General features: G+C 39.3%; 1 protein-coding gene and 1 pseudogene across 1 annotated transcript; one reads left to right on the top strand and one right to left on the bottom strand.

Annotated features, from left to right (window-relative positions):
• Positions 1 to 5,328: 5,328 nt before the first annotated feature.
• Positions 5,329 to 7,394, top strand: LOC107779674 (protein NODULATION SIGNALING PATHWAY 1-like; annotated as a pseudogene).
• LOC107779675 (E3 ubiquitin-protein ligase SPL2-like) lies at positions 7,361 to 14,699 on the bottom strand. Its single transcript, XM_016600144.2, has 6 exons — positions 14,233 to 14,699; positions 12,954 to 13,055; positions 11,770 to 11,940; positions 11,527 to 11,648; positions 10,280 to 10,399; positions 7,361 to 8,079 (listed from the first exon to the last, which is right to left on the bottom strand). Exons 1-6 carry the CDS (start codon positions 14,599 to 14,601, stop codon positions 7,788 to 7,790), a joined length of 1,176 nt encoding a protein of 391 aa, XP_016455630.1. The 5' UTR covers positions 14,602 to 14,699; the 3' UTR covers positions 7,361 to 7,787.
• Between the last annotated feature and the right edge of the window lie 4,220 nt (positions 14,700 to 18,919).

The following is an 18,919-nucleotide window of genomic DNA, read 5'->3' as shown; positions in this document are numbered from 1 at the left end:
AAAGGGCCAGACCTTACCCGAAGCAAAATTGGCTTAACAATTCGACAAGTACCCGGGATATCATAAATATTACAAAGACCATCACCAAATCGACAAAATGATTTCTCCATTACAACAAAATATTACTAGCACCTATCTTTACAATGGGCTAAAGCATGCCTTTACAAAAATCCTGAAGCAAAAAGTAAGTACAAACCAAAAATTACACATCATCCCCGGTAGGATACGCATCTTCATACCAAGAGTCAGAGGCAAGACGGTTCGCATCATCAGAGCTAATATCATCCCCATCAGGCATAAGAGGGTCGTATCTGCATGCCTCACAAGTTGCACGAGCTTCTGCACGCACACCCTGAAGTTCTACTTCAGATGCCCTCCCGTAAGCATGAAGAGCCTTGTACATATCGAGTCAGGCCTCAGCATGAACCCACAACTCGTATAAACAAAGAGGTATGATAGGATCAGCCGAGGCACGAGACGTAGAAGGTTGCAAGCGTCGACTCACGTCCTCTATTCTCAATGACGCCACTTGTCCGTTCAATGTGGATAGCTCCGCCGCCAACTCCTTAACACGCCCCTCAAGCCCCGCTACCTTAAGTTCGGATGCCTCCTTCTCCTTGGTCAGCTCCGACCTACAGACATGGAGGGTATTTTCCAAGGCCACCATTTCAGAAATACCAGTCGCCAGCTTATCGACACTGACACTCAACTCACCCTTAAGCCCATCAATGTCTGCCGCCTTCGTACCCAATTGAGTAGTCAAACTGGCCACCTTTGCTTGCAAGTCGGCATTCTCGGGCATCACCCCTCTACTTAACTCGAGCTCATCTTCCTTCACCTTAAGGGATGCCTCAAGTTCACTATTGCGGGCGACGGCCTTCATAAGGTCCTCATCTCGCTCCCTCAGCTCCTCGACCTTGCGCACCAGTTGATCCTCCATCTACTTAAGCCCTTTGCGGAACAGTTGAAAATCACGGTCCTGATTATAGATGTCGGTCATCGCACGATGCTTAGTGCGATATTTTTGGTATTTGGAAGACATCTTCCTGTAGATGGCCGTCCTTTTCCTTTCTTGGCGCTCGTGCTCGGTCTCCATGATAAGGGTCTGGATCGACATCTGAACCTGAGCCTTCGCCTTCGACGTCTTCAGAGTCGACATCTGAACCTGAGCCTTCGCCCTCGACGCGCAAGCCCCCTCCAACGTTGGATGACGTGCCACCTTCAATAGAGCGTACTAAGCCGCCTCCTAGGTAAACCTCTTCCGTTTGAGGAGACCTCCCCACTAAGATGGCGTCGGCCATAAATGTAGGCATAGGTGCCATTTGCGATGCACCCCAACCTCCTTCTACCAGTGTCCACGACCACATCTTTCCCAAGCTCCACTCTCCTCCTTTTTCTCAGTAGCGACTCGTCCCCGTTAGAGGATTCGTCCAAAAGGTGAGGGGTCGGTACGGAAAAGGCATTTTCCCTCACGACCATATCTCGAGAGGGAGCTTCCATTTGAATCGGCTGAGTACGACCCCTTCGAACGGATTTAGTCAAAGTAAATTGCATTTCTGCAGCAGTGACAGCCTGCCAGAATGCAGGGACTGGGGCCATCCGCCTAGAAGCTCCTCAACCTGTCATCACGAAGAGTCGTATCAATAGATAATGGTGTATGACCAACGAAGTGATATAGGGGAAGACATTTACCAGATGAAACTCTCGGTCCATAACGTTTCACGAAGGCTGGCCAATCTCGGGTCTCCGTTGCATGGGGCAACAGACAGGCTACCTAGTCCATTATACCGGCAATAGGGCTGGGTGGATACCCCATAGCTGCAAACGAGAAGCAAATAAACCCTATAATGAATGAAGAGGAAAATAAAGAGTAAAACAAGTGGTGACACTTACGATTCTCATTCCACCGCTCCGGGAACCTAGCCGGGTCAGAAACAATGTGTTCGGTTTTGACAAAGAAATACTTATGCCAAAACTTGTGACTTGCTCAGTCGTCGGTCCCAACCACCAGCCCTTTTGTTCCACGGTGCCTCAAATGCACCATAGTGCCCCTATGAAAGCTGGGCGAGAACAGGTGCAAGAGGTGGTGGACAGTAACCTCGCACCCCGCCAACTCCGCATACTTTGTCAACAGCAGAAGTATCTTAAGCGTGTATGGTGAAAGTTGCGTCGGGCAAACTTCATAGAATCTATAGAACTCTTCCGCTAACGGAAGAAGGGGGAAAGAATGACCGATCACGAAGGGGTACTCGTAAAAAGCGCAATACCCAGGCCTATGGACTTCCACGAAGTCCCTTCTCACTGGAACCATATCAACATGAGCAGGGATGTTATACTTTGTACGGAGAGCATAAATATGAACTTTCTCCGTTTTAGAAAGCACGGGGGTAGGAGTAGGAGGAGGATCCTTGAGGAAGTCGCTTCGAGACATGGGGTGTCTCGGCAGCAACTCCTCCACGGTGGGAAAACTATCCCCCTCTTGCACCGTCATATTCTCACCGCCAGAGGGGAGCTCCATGGACAATGGGGCGGCCTCAGAAACTCCCTCACGAGATTGGTGTGTTCTAGGCATTTCTTTGATGGAAAAGGTGTTAAAACAGCAGAGAAGGTTGTGAATGAAGAATGGGAGAAGAAGAAGCAGAAAGTTATTACAACAAACTCGGGAGGGATGAGAAAGGATAACCAGAAATGAAAAGGCCAAGAGTTTTTGAAAAAACAAACCCTCCACCTATTTATAGGATTGGGTGGTGCCAGAATCGAAGCGGAAGACTGTAGAGTGGCACCGAAATCAAAGCGACAAACCCTCAGCCCATGTCTCAAAAACACGCATAATGATGACGCACGTGGAGGTGACATCATTTCCCGATAAAATACACTATCTGGTGTCTTGTTGTGCACACTGACCACCCATTATTGGCCAAGCCGTAACGCTTCGTAAGAACAAATTTCTCCATTAGAGCGAGTGGTATCCGCTTATCGAGGACGCACCAAGTTGCAACCTCGACAAGCGGATGGACTAACTGTATGGGTCCAAATTTGGACGACCACGACCGTTGATGAATACGACAAGCGACAAGATCCTTGTAGCTCGACGTCCTGCAGGGGACGACAGACAAGCAAATAAGAGACTGTACGACTTTTACAGTAGTGTAGGTCCATTAGGGGCATTAGGAATATTCTCCATGATTTGTCTTTTAGGGCTTAGAAGAGGTTTGTCCCTTATATATAGCGTAAAAACAACCTTGTAAGGGGCTCTCCTTCTTCTACTTTTCCAACTAAGAACATTCGTTGTAACACTTGCTTACATAAACGATTAATATCATTATTGTTCGATCATTCATCTTGATAAGGTCAAGAAATATTACCCTTTGTATTCACCTTGTATACCTTTTGTTTTAGAGATTATTATACTTAGCTAAGATTTACCCCTTCATTTTCTTTGATTGATATATCAAAAAGGTTCTAATATCTTTTGAGTCAAACAACACTAAAAATATTGAAGCACTCAGTATAACATTTTTAATCAATAGTGTCCAAAATGAAGGGAGCCTTAGCGTAACTGGTAAAGTTGCTGCCATGTGACTAGGAAGTCACGGATTCAAGCCGTGAAAACAGTCTCTTGCAGAAATATAGGGTAAGGTTGCGTACAATAGATCCTTGTGGTCCGGCCCTTCCTCGGACCCGCACAAAACGGGAGCTTAGTGCACCAGACTGCCCTTTTAGTGTAAAAAGTACAACATACAACAACAACAACCAAAAAAAAATCCTCAATGGAATCCACAAGTAGGGTTTTGAGAGAGGTGTATATAGATTTTACCCCTATTTTAAGAAGATAGAAAAGTTGTTCTGAAAGACCCTCGGCTCGAGAGGAATAGTGTCCTCCAAGATACAAAATGGATTTTGGTGGATCAATAACTAAGATACATCAATAGTATTTACTATGAGTTAAGTTGGTTTTGATCCAAGAAAAAAAGCATAGACCATATCGCAACTGACAACTACAAGTTGTCTGTATGTCAATTTGGTTATTCGAAAGTGCCAAAATGCATCAATAAAATGACTTAAGGGGAAGGCAATATCAGACAAAACTCATACATTAGTTTAATCATATTGATCAAGAGATTTTTTTAACTTTTTTATTGACGAAGAGACTGCCGTCTCTTGAAATTTGAAACTCAAACCTATCAGTCCTAAGCTTTTGAAAAATAATTAGGTGAGACACCCCCACAGAATAAGTCAATCATAGAAGCAAATCAGAGAAAGAAATCCTTTTTTAACATGGTATTCGGTATTTGTATTGGACCACTATTTTAAAAGGCGTTTTCGGGGCGAGCCCTGGGGCGAGATGCACCAAAAACATCCTAAGGCGATGGTGTGGGGCAAAAGTCTCAAGAGGTGTACGCCTCGGGCGTTTGAGGCGCGTTTTTTTAGTGAGGCGTAAGCCCTAAAGACTTTTTCAAAATTTGTTGAATAAATCCTTCATATAATATCCAAATTCTCAAAAGTCAGCTTGGTAATTACTCAAAAGTTTTAAAAAGGAACTGAAATGTATTAAATTTAAAAGTCAAGACTTTTTTTACTGATTGAAGCCCTAATTCATGGTTTTTCCCAATTCTTTATCTTGTTCAAATTGCAGGTTAGTCATCCTTTTTGTTCCTCTCTGTAGAAAACTTTATTCTTTTCGACTCAAGTTACTTGTGCTTATAAGCAGCGTATAATAGATTCTTTTGACTATTTTTTTGGAACACATCTATATATTTTTTCACATATTTATAGTTTTCTTCAATTTTATGCAATTTTACATGTTTATAAATATTTATTGTAATTATATTATTTTATAAAATATTAAAAATTAAATACCTATGGGGCTTACGCGTCGTGCCTTGGGGCTTACACCTCGCTGAGGCATATGTAAAATGCCTCGCCTTACGCCCACGCCTTTTAAAATACTGATTGGGATCCGACTAATCTGAACTCACATCGCGTAAGCTTCAATAAAAGTAAAAGCGCTCCTTAACAAAAAAAAATTCCATTTTCAGGGTCGAAGGGGAGCCCTGGCGTAATTGGTAAAGTTGTTGTCATGGAATTAGAAGGTCACAGGTTCGAGCAGCGAAAACAGTCTCCTGCAGAAATGCATAATAAGGCTGCATACAGTAGACCCTTATGGTCCGGCCCTTCTCCAAACTTCGTGCATAGCGGGTGCTTAGTGCACTGAGCTACTCATTTAGGGATCGAACCCGCTAAAAGAAATCTCAATAAAGCACCATAACTTCCAAAATAACAATACACCACTGCCCTTTAAATATGCCATGCTCTGTCTCTTCCCAAAGTAAGGTCCCTTTTGATTCCATTTTGAATTATTCTCATTTGCCACTATAACATTTTAACAAACATATCATATCATATTCAATCTTTGCATCCTTTCTATTAAGTCAATGATCAAACAAGCCAATCTCTCCCACCATACTTCTTCTTCAGTCTCTGATACAATGACCATTGATGAACCAGAGCCTAATCCCATATCTGATCCCATCTCAGAGTGGTTGGATGGTACCTTATCATATATTCCATCGTTCCTCAATGAGTTGTATAGTCCTGATGACTTTTACGGGGACTCGTGGTGGGTTCCTGGTGAAAATATAGACCAAGAATGACAGATCAACAATAACAACAACAACAATAATCTGACGGCCTTCATTTGGAGCACTATCCCTTTGGAGCCGATCATTTCAAGCCACCCGACGCCATTGGTTTCATCCCAGAAAAGGAAAGGAAATGATTCTGACTACAATCCCAAGATGTCGAGGAATAATCAGAACCGTCGGATCAAGGATGCCGATGATAGGGAAACCAATGTAGACCAAAGGGTGCCAACTAAAAAATCAGCAGGACACAAGAAAGCAACACACAAGTCAACAGGAAATAATAGTAACAACAAAGAAGGAAGATGGGCAGAGCAGGTGCTTAACCCTTGTGCTGCTGCAATCACTGCTGGAAATCTGAATCGTGTGCAGCATTTGCTGTACGTTCTGCACGAGCTTTCCTCACTAAACGGTGATGCCAACCATCGGTTAGCTGCTCGTGGACTCCAGGCGCTAACGCATTATCTTTCTACTCCATGCTCAACTTTAACACCTTCTGCTTCTAGTGGTGTTACTACTTTTGCTTCTACCGATCCAAAGTTTTTTAAGAACTCACTGATCAACTTCAATGACATTAGTCCCTTGTTTCGTATACCCAATAGCATTGCAAACTCCTCAATACTCCAAATTCTTGGGGAACATGATCAACCCCAGAACCTACACATTCTTGATATTGGAGTCTCTCATGGAGTTCAATGGCCAACGTTGCTCGAGGAGTTGACCCATCGATCAGGAGGGCCGCCACCATTGGTTCGTCTAACAGTTATTACACCTACCATAGAAAATGATCAACTAAGAAATAGTCCATTTGTAATTGGTCCAGCTGGTTACAATTTTTCCTCACAGCTCCTTGCCTTTGCCAAGGGAATTAACATCAATCTACAAATCAACAGAATGGAGAATTACCCACTTCAGAATCTTGATTCTCAAGTGATCAATTCATCCTCGGATGAAATCTTGGTTATTTGTGCACAGTTCAGACTCCATAACTTGAAACACAACAGCCCAGACGAAAGGACAGTTTTTGAGAATATTGAAGAGTTTGGAGCCGAAAGGAGTGGTTTTGAGTGAGAACAACATGGATTGCAGCTGCAACAGTTGTGGGGACTTTGCAACAGGATTCGCAAGACAAGTGGAGTACTTGTGGAAGTTCTTGGACTCCATCGGTGTAGCTTATAAAGGACGTGAGGGTGCGGAAAGGAGGATGATGGAAGGAGAGGCAGCAAAGGCTTTGACAAACATGGGAGAGATGAACGAGCGAAAGGAGAAATGGTGTGAAAGCATGCGAACTGTTGGCTTCGTTTGAGAGATGTTTGGAGAGGATGCCATTGACGGAGCTCGGGCAGTGTTGAAGAAGTATAATAGCAACTGGGAGATGAAAGTGGATGAAAAGGATGGCTGTGTGGGTCTGTGGTGGAAAGGAGAACCTGTTTCATTTTGTTCCTTATGGAAGATAGATCCCAAGACAAATGAGAGTTGGAACAGTCAATCAAATAAGAATCAAGTTTGAGAGAAGCACACAGCTGTTACATATGAACCTGATAAAGTCTACTGGCAAACCCAGTGTCCGGACGAATATTGATTAACTGCTTTCCCACAGGTTCAGATCAGTGCATTTGCAGAGGCAACAAGTCAAAAAATTGTTTAAGTCCCTTAAAATTTTGATTCTAGGCAGGTGGTCACGTAAAAGAATATAGATGTGTAACGAGTCTGTGAAATGAAGAAAATAGTTGAGTGTTTAGTACTCAAAAATTTTCAAGCAAAATGACTCCTAGCAAGTCAAGCTGTACTACTACTTTCAGTAGGGGAAGCTTATTTACAATTACTGCCTGTTACCACATTGACAAGATTTTCTTCCCAGTTATACTATAGTGAATATTGAATTTTAAGGATACAACAATAAGTCAGCAAAATATGTATGTACAGACACAAATAACATGCGTGTAGATTTTAGTATCTGATTACCAATCGGCACGGCGAAAAGCATCCTGCATCAGTCCTATCAACCACCATCCTCACATGCTCCCGCTTCAGGACCAATTGGTATGAGACTGCTTATGCCGTTTTCACTTGCATGATGCTTTACAAAATGCACAACCACCTTCCCAGCATGAGCTACTCAAAATCACGCATGCTATTTGCTCCTCAAGAATCATATATCATTACAGAACAACGAATTGTCTGCCTACATACAGGACACTTGGGTGCTAAATCACGTTCAACTGACAAGGCACATCGCTGGCAACAAACCAGATGTCCACACGGAACAAATGCTGACCGCCTCCTTCTCATTAGGCAAATCACACACAACTGCCCATCGGGAACATCTCCAGTTTCCTCATCAGCACTAATCTGCGAATCAGCTTCATTGCTAGCAGAAGCATTTTGTTGCTGGACCTGCCTCTGGTGTCTCCGTTCCTTCCATCTATTCCAGTTCCTAAAACAAATAAATATGAATTAGATTTTCGTGTGACCACTAGAGTAATATTGACATGGATGCTGCTGATAACCAAGTTTCCTTTAGATCTTTTTTATTCACACTGTGTGGGAGAGCAATGGGTGTTTTAGACAGCATAACTAGAGTTGCAGGCTTGCTCATCCTGAGCAAACTCAATGCTTCTTCCAGCCCATAGTGGATTGTTCAAGCTGGCGTAAGCAAAGGAAGTAACTTAAAGTGTTTAACACAGTAAGGAACCATAATTACTATCTTATTGCATGGTGAAGAAAGAGTTTGTGACCAGTAAAAGAAGTTGCTTGCTCTACGATTCCAGAGAGTAGCCCATTAAACAAGCAAGGATCTATTCACTCGAGAAACAGAACAGAAAATATTCTTCAACCCAACCTACTTCATCATGAAAACATCAGGATGACATGTGCAGCATAAACTCAAGAAAGGCAACTGCATAAATCAATAGTCATTGAGAAACTTCCACAGAGAGCAAGCAACGTCTTTTTGGCCAAAGCTTTTTTCAAGTTTCGACGAAACAAGATGAGAACGTTTTAGGCCAGACACATCTTTTAGGTGTTTCAAAAAAAATTCAAAGTTTTGGAAAAAAGAAAAAAGGTACTCCCTCCATTCCAATTTATGTGAACCTGTTTGACTGGGCACGGAGTTTTAAGAAAAAATGAAGACTTTTAAAATTTATGGTGCTAAACAAGTCAAAAAGGGGCCCAGAGTATTTGTGTGGTTATAAAAGTTTCTTATTAAGGGTAAAATTGTAAGTTTAAGCTAAATTATTTCAAAATTTAGAAAGGGATCATTCTTTTTGGAACGGACCAAAAAGGAAATAGGTTCACATAAACTGGAACGGAGGGAGTAACATTTTTGCGAAAACTATCCAACAAAGAAAACTTTAAAACTTGAAAAAGAAGATTTAGCCAAAAACTTTTTCACCATGTTTTCCTGCCAAATGGGCATGTCTCCAACTTTTTTTCTGTTTTTTCAGTCTTAGATTTCCTTTCTTTAGGAGTTTTTTCTTTTTTTTTTTTTTGGGGGGGGGAGGGGAGGGAGGTGATCTAAATATGTAGATTTTTGCACTATCAAATTTACCCATCCGACCAGTGCCACAAGGAAAAGCTTTTCAAGGATAATCATTTCGTACTTAAGGTAGCTAAAGGTATTACTCCCTCCGTTCATTTTTACCTGTCCATTATAAAAAAAAAATGCATTTTCACTTATACTTGTCCATTTTAGCAAATCAAGAGAGAATTTTTTTTCCTTATTTTACCCTTTATCATTAACTACCATTCCCCAAATCATTTCTCAAGATTTTTTGAAATGTTATTATTATTATTATGGGTATATATTTCTTAAGGGGAATGAAAAGTTCATAATGGACAAGTAAAAGTGAACGGAGGGAGTATTCTTTTTGGCACCTCAATGACGATGGTCCTGCTCAAACTTCAATCGCATCAAATATAAAACCAAACTGCCAATTTAATAGAATACAAGTCAACATGTATATGTCGCACAAGTTCCATAAAGTAATATGTAAAAAAGAATTGCACACAAGCTATGGGAACAGCTATATTCCAAATCAATCAACCAACCCTTCTACCCCAGTAGGATTTGAAGTTCATGTCATAGTTACTTTAAGTTGATTCAATTTTTGCAGTCACGAGATAAATTGAAGTAGGGATAGGAATCCACCAATTCTTGGGAGAAGATTTCTTTATAATTAGAACCATTTGTGCGTAATGGCCTATTTATCTACCCCTCAACATTTCGCCTTCCCAAACCATTTCCCCAGCAACAAGTTTCATTTACTTCTACTCTATTTCATGTTCTACTTTATATCGGGGTCGGAGAGCAAAGTCAAAAGGTCAACTATTGTTTCAACTGATAGGGGGAAAAAAAAAAAGGAGCACCATGTAGATGACTTGATTATTTAAGAGAGCAGTATTCAACCACAACTCATGCTCTGTAAGCAGAATCAACCTCAACTCATGCTCTGTAGGCAGAATCGTAAAATACTGTATGACATAATAAAGGATTTTGTTCAGCCTAGACCTCCCCTTGACCCCAGTCCACGACAGGAAAAAGGGCAAAAGAGAAAAAAAGAGTAATAATGAGATCTTCAAGACATGTTATCCACAAAGGCTAAAAGTTAAGTATCTGAGAGACGTAACCAGTTTACCTCACAGCAGCATAGCCAAGGACACCAACTGCAAATAAACCAAGCACAACTCCACTCCACAGCAAAACTTTTGTTTTAAAGGCAAGATCTACCAGCATTTGATCCTTGGTCATGTCAGACCTACCAAAGCAAAAAGGTAGACTCACAACTTTCAACAAAAGAACTAATCAGGAAACGAGAGAACACCAAAATTTTTAGAACAAGAGAAGCAGCTGATATAACAAGTTTGAAGATATAAAGCATCAAATATGCAGAAAACACATCATCAGAACTTAAAAGAACTACATGCTCCAGGCAGCAAATTTTCCTCTGTGTTTATTAGATATATATACGCTTGCATTTTGTAGAGAGGCAAATACTTTATTGTGTATGTCTAACATGTGTATCAGCTGAATCGAATCTTCACCAGGACAGAACTTGCACTCTACTATGCAAACCTACCAATGAGTGTATCACCCAAAATATTTCAAAACTCATGGTAATTCTATCACAATTTGAACTGACAAAAAACGGCAACCACTGTTATCATGCTTGAGCACAAATATGGAAATCTCGGAAAATAATTTCAGATTTTAAAACCATCTCATAATAACCAGCTCATGTTAGTTTTGTTATGTAGACCTACCAATGACTATTCACCCAATAATATCGCGAAGTCTGTGCTAGTTCTTACCAGAAGTGAAAAGAAGAAGAGACTGTTATTTTCTGATAAATAGGAACTGTGGCTTAATTATCATGCTCATAGGAAACACCAAACATGGTATTTAAGCAGACATTTAGCATATTCCTGAATGCAGAGTCAAATTCAGGAATTTTCATTTCCTCTCATTTAAATCCTTTTTGTATAATTCACAAGCATTTTTCTTCATCTGTCACTAAGAAATCTCTCTTAACCTTCCTTTCAGACCAGGCTCGTATATCCTTCTAGACATGATCATACTTTAACTCGGGTGTAGAAAGAGAGGATCTTTTGAATATCAAGTATTCACTTTCACCAATAAGGTACACAGACTTACTTCACATTTAGGGTCACACAAAGAAGAAAAAATCATCTAAGAGAGGTTTGAGGAAAATTTAGGAAAAAAAATTTAACAAATGCAAGAATGACAATCGTCAACCTCATTTGGCAGAACAAGTTGTCTAACTAGTGCCAGGTGAAAATTTCGTAAGTCATAAAGTCCCATGAAAAGAAAGAGCATCATGTTTTATCAACTTATTAAAACAACTATTCTGTACGCCTTCCTTACAAGAAATAGGGTAGGTCCTTGCATGATTTGATCTCCAAAATCCCATCTTTTGAGCTGCAAACACCAACAGCTGTTATATCTTTTCCAAGTGGCAGAATTTTTTCTTCATCCAATACCCCAACCTTTGAGACGGAAAACAGTATGTTGCATGAGTTGCAGGAAGATGGGCAAACTTTAAAAGATGTATAAAAGATCAACCAAATGGTCAAGAAGCCTATATACACAACATAATTTTCAGCTTACAGGATAGGGATGACCAAAGAGCGCCTGGAGGAAAGTGAGCGGAGTAGCGTTTACAGGCTGCAAGTGATGATAAACTGTCACAAGAGGTAGGGGATGCCTTGAGCTATCCATGTTCACATTAACATATTCAGGTTGTGGCCACCTCCCAGCTTCAACAATAACAAAAGGAACCTGAGCCGAAGATAGAGATGCACAAAAGCTTATATTATGAAAACAAAGAGAACTTTATGACACTTATTAGTAGGCAAAAACACAGCAGTTACAAACATGGAGTGTATTAACTAGATCAAATATAACAAGTAGGAGAGACATTTTATGCAGAGAAATTACAACCAGAACCAAGCGAGAAAAGAGTGCAATGCTCCAATAGGAGAGAAGAAAAGGAAAAGAGAAACGAAAAGCTCTCATATTAGCCATTCATTGAAAAAAATCCACTCAAGCCTTGTTCCTTCAAATTGAGATGGTTCATGCAAAAAATCTGATCATGTGAGAAACAACTAGTCTGGCCATCTCGCATGTTATTCTTCCTATTCACAACCTTACCAGGTAGACGAGTACGATATTCCTCCAAGGATGTCAAATAGAGAGTACATAAAAATCTTAGATGAGAACATTAAATTAGAGTCGAACGAAAAGAGCAAAAGCAAATAGATAAAGTATAAAAAAGTTGAGAAAGTCTGGGATAATAGCTTCAACAACGACAACCCAGTGGAATCCCACAAGTGGGATCTGTAGAGAGGCTATTTCTGATAGACCCTCCGCTCAAGAAAGATGAAAAGAAATAGTAGAAACAAGTAATATCAACAAATAGGGCCAGAAAGATAGAAACAACAATCTCAAAGCCAGAAAAATATATAGAAGGAAGCGGTAGCCACAACAAGCGGTAGCCACAACAAGCAGTAACAACAGCAAGATATTAAGAGACCGCAGTAGAAGATAATAGGGAAACAGCATGAAATACTAGCAAAAGACAAGAAAAACAACCATACCAACCCTAATACCCTCGGTACGAAACAGAAATATCCTCGACTACTTACTAACTTCTACCTTAATTTTCGACCTCCACACCTTCCTATCAAGGGCCAAGGAATAATAGCTTCCTACAATATTTTCACATAACCAGCAGAAATTATGGCAAAAAATAAAATTGCCAAAGATTAGCAATACTGGAAAATTCACATTACCATTCTCAAAGAGGAAGAATCTTGTTCCTTCCAGTATCTTGGAAATATTGAACGTAGATCACCAGTCCACCCAAAGAAGCCTCTCCATTCATTGTAGATACACTATAAAAGACAAGACAACGAACATCAGTGTTCTGCCAAAATTCACTGGGAAAAAAAGATGCACATAAGAATTAACAATACAGCAGCAGGCAGACATAGATTGCTAATGAAGTAGTTGTGTCATCAGGATCATATTTCCAGCTTAACAATAGCAAGTGGTTTCTGTTTGAAGGACACTGTTCAAAAAGTACTTCGAAACACTGAAGGATGTCCATAACCATTAGATAATGGCTGTTGATTTTTACAATGTAACAACAGCAACTACTGCGCATCAATCCAAACAACTTAGGATAAGCTATATGAATCCTCAAAATTCAGCTCTATTTTAACCCATTTCATTACAAAAGTATTGTCTTTAAGACATACTACCTGGGGGCGGTCAAGGGGTCATGGGCCGAAGCTGGAATGCAGCCCATGACTACCCCCACACACAGGCAGCCAAGCGTAGCACGCACGCTCTATGCTTTTCACCAGCTTCTCCTCTCGTAAGGATTAGCCTGTGTCCTCTCTTTGGGTCTAGGGATTCCTGGGACACGAGCTAAGCATATAATTGTTTGCTCTTTCTTTCAATTGAGCGTCAACATTTAACTAAATGTAGGACAAGTTATTAAAAATACAAGAGCAAGCGGTTCATGATAACCAGCTTGCGAAACCGTGTGAATCAAATAATGTAATTGACTTTTTTTCACCACACTTGGATACCGTTATAGCACGTGTCTACAAAGACACATCCTAATGCATCCATTATTACGAGAAATTTGACTAATTTTAGATTGACTGTCAACCAAACCTAAACGCCTCACTAATCCTAATCCTGTATCCAGACTCTCATATATACAGAGTTAAAGTGTGCACAAACAAGTTAAATATGAAATATCCAACCTTCTTTTAAAAGAAAATAATAGAAAAATTACAGTTTTTGTCTATTGCAAGATTCATCTTTTTCATCACACCCAAATAAGGATGTTACGTGCCTAAAAAGCATATCTTAACGCATCCAATACTGCATGGATTCATGATAAATTGACTTAGGTAGCACTGACTTTCAAGTTTGCACACAACTATAGCCCTGTTCCTTTATCCGGACTCTACTATAATTGGAGTTAGTGCACAAAAAAATTGAACATGATAAGTATTAACTTAAAATAAATAAAACGAAAATAATTGAAGAAATTACAGTTTGAGTGCGTTGCAAGATAACGCCTTTTTCAGCAGACTCGTGAGCGGAGAGAATATTAGCCCTTAAGCTCTTCCAGTTACCCTCAACAGCAGATTTCGCCTCCACTGTACCGCGAATGATCACAAGCTTACCGCCATCATCGGATTGATCAGAATTGACATTACTTTCAGAAGACGACGAAATTACGGAACGGAGATCAGAGACGCGGAGGGACGGCGCGTCGTTGATTTTGTGAAGGGCGGAAGAGTTGGCTTTGAAGATGAAAATACTCCGTACGGCAATGTACGCTAGGGCTAGGCCGACAAGTGCCCCGTCCGCCGCCATAGCTAGTTTCACGGCCGCCGCCGCTTGGTCGTGTACTGACATGGCTGGTGATATGGTCGCCTTTCCAATTCCCGGTCGTCGAAAAGGTGAATTTTTAGTCGCTATTCGTAACGTTAATTGGCCGAGTGGAAAAAGAAATAAATGCCAAATGAGAATTTTAGCATTATTTATATTCTGTATAAAATTTATACATATTTTTATATAATATATATAATATATATTTTTCGTCAATTATATTTTAAGATTGGTTATACAATATTATTTATTATAAATTCGGGACAAAAAGAATACTCCTATATAACTTTTAACAAATGCACCAATCAAGTGAAACACTTATCCAATAGAGGGCGCAGTACATCAATAGCCAATATTAAGTCTGCTATTTAAAATATATTCATAATTTATAATATGTTTAAAGATTAGTTAATTCGCTCAAAATTTATGATCAAATATCCTGAATTTTTGTTTCCTGAAGTTTTTAGCTGCTAATTTGAAATTCAGAATTTACTGTCCTATAAGACTAAGTATCCTGAATTTCTAAATTGCTAATTTAAAATTCAAGACATAGTATTCAAATTTCTGGATATAATTTTTGAATTTTAGGACACGATGTCCTGCAGTTTAAACTTTAGGATATTATGTCCTGAAGTTTGAGCAAATTGGCTAATCTTTAAGTAGAAAACTGTGAATATATTTTAAACAGTATGCTTATAGTGGCTACACGATGTCATTACCACGTCCAACTATCACATATTGTAATTGTAAAAAAATAATTTAACGGAATATATTAATATATTAACAAAAATAGTGCAGTTAAACTTCCTTGTAACATCATCATTACATAACAGTACTATCTTCACTATAAAATCCAAGTTATTTTTGGAATTAATTTTTATGTTATATTTTATCTCTCTATAATATCTTTTTACCTTTAGCACCAATAACCATCTCTATAAGAGAATGTCTTTGTAAAATTACCCATTTATTCACATGCTCTTTGTAGAATTACCGATAAGTATAGAAAATTTGACTAAATATTTTAAAACTGTAATGCACCACTTATGATAAAATATTATGTTACAATATACATAATTAAAATATTTTCAATTAATTTCATTAAAATATATTCAAGTATACTTTCATTCCATCGCACAAAAGTTTTCATCCTGCATAATGCCTAATATTTGAAGATCTTTATATATCTTTTCTGTTCTCATTGTGCATAAGTTTAAAATTTTAAGAAATGCTCCCTAAAGTTTAAGGGGTCGTTTGGTATGAGGTATTAGAAAAAATAATACAAGCATTAACTTTATGCATTAAATATATTGTTTTGTACATTTTTTTAACTTGTGTATAACTAATACTTGTATTAGTTATACATCATATTTGGTATTATCCTATGTAAAAGTAATGAATAGAAAACCATGGCGTTAGTAATGCCAAGGCTATTAATGCATGCATTAGTATGGTTAAAGATAAAATTATCCTTAAAGTCTCTTAAAGCTAGAGAATATGGAGGGCATTTTTATAAACAACTATTTTTCTTAAAAATTATGCAATGCATTATAATTTAATACACCACACCAAACAATAGATAAGAAATACTATCTGCATAACTAATGCTTGCATTACTAACCCACGCATTATTAATCCATATATTACAAATACACTTTATTCTGCACTATTCTTATACACCCTACCAAACGACCCCTAAGTCTTTTATTGGACACGATATTTTTTGCAGCGTGTTAAAGTATTTATGCAAGGCATTCTGATTTCTTGATTAGAATAATTCATGCCATATGGAGTCTAAACTTCAAACCGTTCCTTTAGAAACAAAAATAGCATTGTGTCAAACAATAAATTCTCTCATCTTTTCTATGTAAAATTTAAAAAGGAAAAACATTAATATTTAAATATTTTTTGTCTATAACAACTGTAACGATCGGACCGGTCGTTTTGAGCTCTAGCGCGTCGTTCAGCTATTTGAGGCCTTGAGTAGGTCACTTCAGGTATTATGACCTGTATGTGTGGTCGGAACTGAATTTTGGAAAGTTCGGAGCTAATATGGGAAGAAAATTCTAATTTCAGAAGCTTTAAGTTGGAAGAATTGACTAAGATTTGACTTTTGAGTTAACGACCTCGGAATCGGGATTTGAAGATTCCAATTGGTTCATATTAAGATTTCGGACTTGGGTGTATGTTCGGGTTGAGTATTGGATCACCAGGGAGCATTGTGGCGCTTATTATGGAAAGTTGGCATTTTGAAGGTTTAAGAATTTCTTAAGTTTGATTTGAGGTGGACCTTGGTGTTATAGATGTCTGTTTGGGATTTCGAGCCTTGGAATAGGTTCGTGTTGTGATTTATGACTTGCGCGCGAAGTTTGGCATCATTCCGGAAGGCTTGGATATGATTCAGACGCGTTCGTCAAAGTTTAGAAGTTTGAAATTTAAAGAAGGATTGATCGTCGATTCGTAGTTTTGATGTTGTTTGGTATGATTTGAGACCTCGAGCGGGTCCGTGTTATATTATGAAATGGGTTGGTATGATTGGACGGGGTCCCGAGTGCCTCGGGTATGTTTCGAGGTGGTTTCGGACTAAATTTGGATGAAAAGTTGTTGCTGGTTTGCTGGTGTTGTCATTCGCAAACGCGGAGGAAGAGACGCGTTCGCGAAGAAGGATTTCTTGGCTGGTGGACTTTTCCCTACGGGAACGCGTAAGGTAGGCCTGGTAGTGCTTCGCGAACGTGGAGGCTCAATGCGAACGCGAAGAGGAAATGAAGGAAACGGGGCAGAAGGCCTTTGGCCTACGCGAACACGACTGGGGAATCGCGAACGTGAAGCAGGTTTTGAGGTAGTAGCCTTTTTTGGCCTTCGCGATCGCTAGGCTTTTTCCGCGATCGCGAAGAAGGGTCGCCTGGGCAGTGTATAAGTTTGCAAAAAAAGGGGTTTGGCTCAATATTTAATCTCAAATCTTCCACGGGAGCCGAGCTTGGGGCAATTTTTGAAGGAGCTTCTTCATCACCCATCACTAGGTAAGTGATTCCTTCTCGTTGTGAGTTAAATATATGGTTTATATATGGATTTAAACATGGAAATTTGTAGAAATTTGAGATTTTGAAGAAAAACGTAGAAATTGGTATTTTTGGATTTTGACCATGAAATTGGACATGGAATTTTGAATAAGTTATAGTTCGTGGTGCTATGGTAAAGTTTGTCTTCGAAATTTTTCGAAATTCGGGCACGTGGGCCCGAGGGTTGAGTTTATTCACTTTTCAAGCAGAGTTGGGAATTGTTATGAACTGATTTATTATGAGTATTTGGGTATATTTTCATTGGTTTGCACATTGTTTGACTAGTTTTGGAGCGAGGGGCATCGGTTTGAGGTGTTAGAGTGGCGTTGGAGCCAGTTATGGAACTTTGAAGCAAGGTAAGTCTCCTGTCTAACTTCGTGAAGGGAAATCTAAGGTGATTTAATTGTTATATGCTACTCGTTGTGGGTGCTACTTATGCACGAGGTGACGAGTGTCCATACGTAGCTAAAGCATGTTATGTCTGAGTAGACTTAGGATTTCATCATGCAATATTAGAATTACTTGAACTTATTCTGCTGGCTTAATTAATTGAAGTTATAACTGAAATTGGTTTAGAAACAAATATATGAATAAAAGACCGAGCCTTATCACTTTGAGTTGTGGGTGAGTTATTTGAGAAAAGGTAAAGATTATAATTATATTGTGCTCATGTATTGTATTGTAAGCACGTGTCTCGTAATTCGATAACTTTCTTCCTTTTCTTGTGGAGTGGGCCGAACGCCTCGCCAGTATATAGATGCATCTATGGATCATGTCGCACGTCCCTCAGCAATTTACACGTTATTTTGGATTGGGCCGAACGACCACGGCAGAATCATGCGTTATATCACTAGTCGTCCGAATATTCATGAGCTAATCTCCCCATTGATGCCCGACACTTTATGGTATTTCTTATTTATTTGTTATTGACACTGGGCATTTTCTTAGGTATTAAGGTAGAATGCAAAGATCGAGAAATTTATGCTTTAAAAGAAATAATTGGAAGATTATAAAATTTACAAATTTAACCCATTATTGTTGTGCACTTCATATCTGCTATGAATTATTATATTATTTTATTGGACCTCTAGTAAGTGTAGATGTTGACCCCTCATTACTACTTCTCTGGGGTTAGGCTAGATACTTAGTGGCTACGCGTTGATTTACGTACTTATGTTGCACTTCTACACTAAACGTGCGTGATGTGGCAGGTCATTTGGTGATCCTTTTGGCGTGTAGGTGCATCTGTTGAGGAGACTTAATGTGACCTGCAACTCGGGCTACAT

Source organism: Nicotiana tabacum, chromosome 20, assembly GCF_000715075.1.
Source record: "Nicotiana tabacum cultivar K326 chromosome 20, ASM71507v2, whole genome shotgun sequence".
In the NCBI taxonomy this organism is placed as follows: Eukaryota; Viridiplantae; Streptophyta; class Magnoliopsida; order Solanales; family Solanaceae; genus Nicotiana; species Nicotiana tabacum.
The sequence above is the reverse complement of the archived record's forward strand: the minus strand, read 5'-3'. Positions and strand labels throughout refer to the sequence as shown.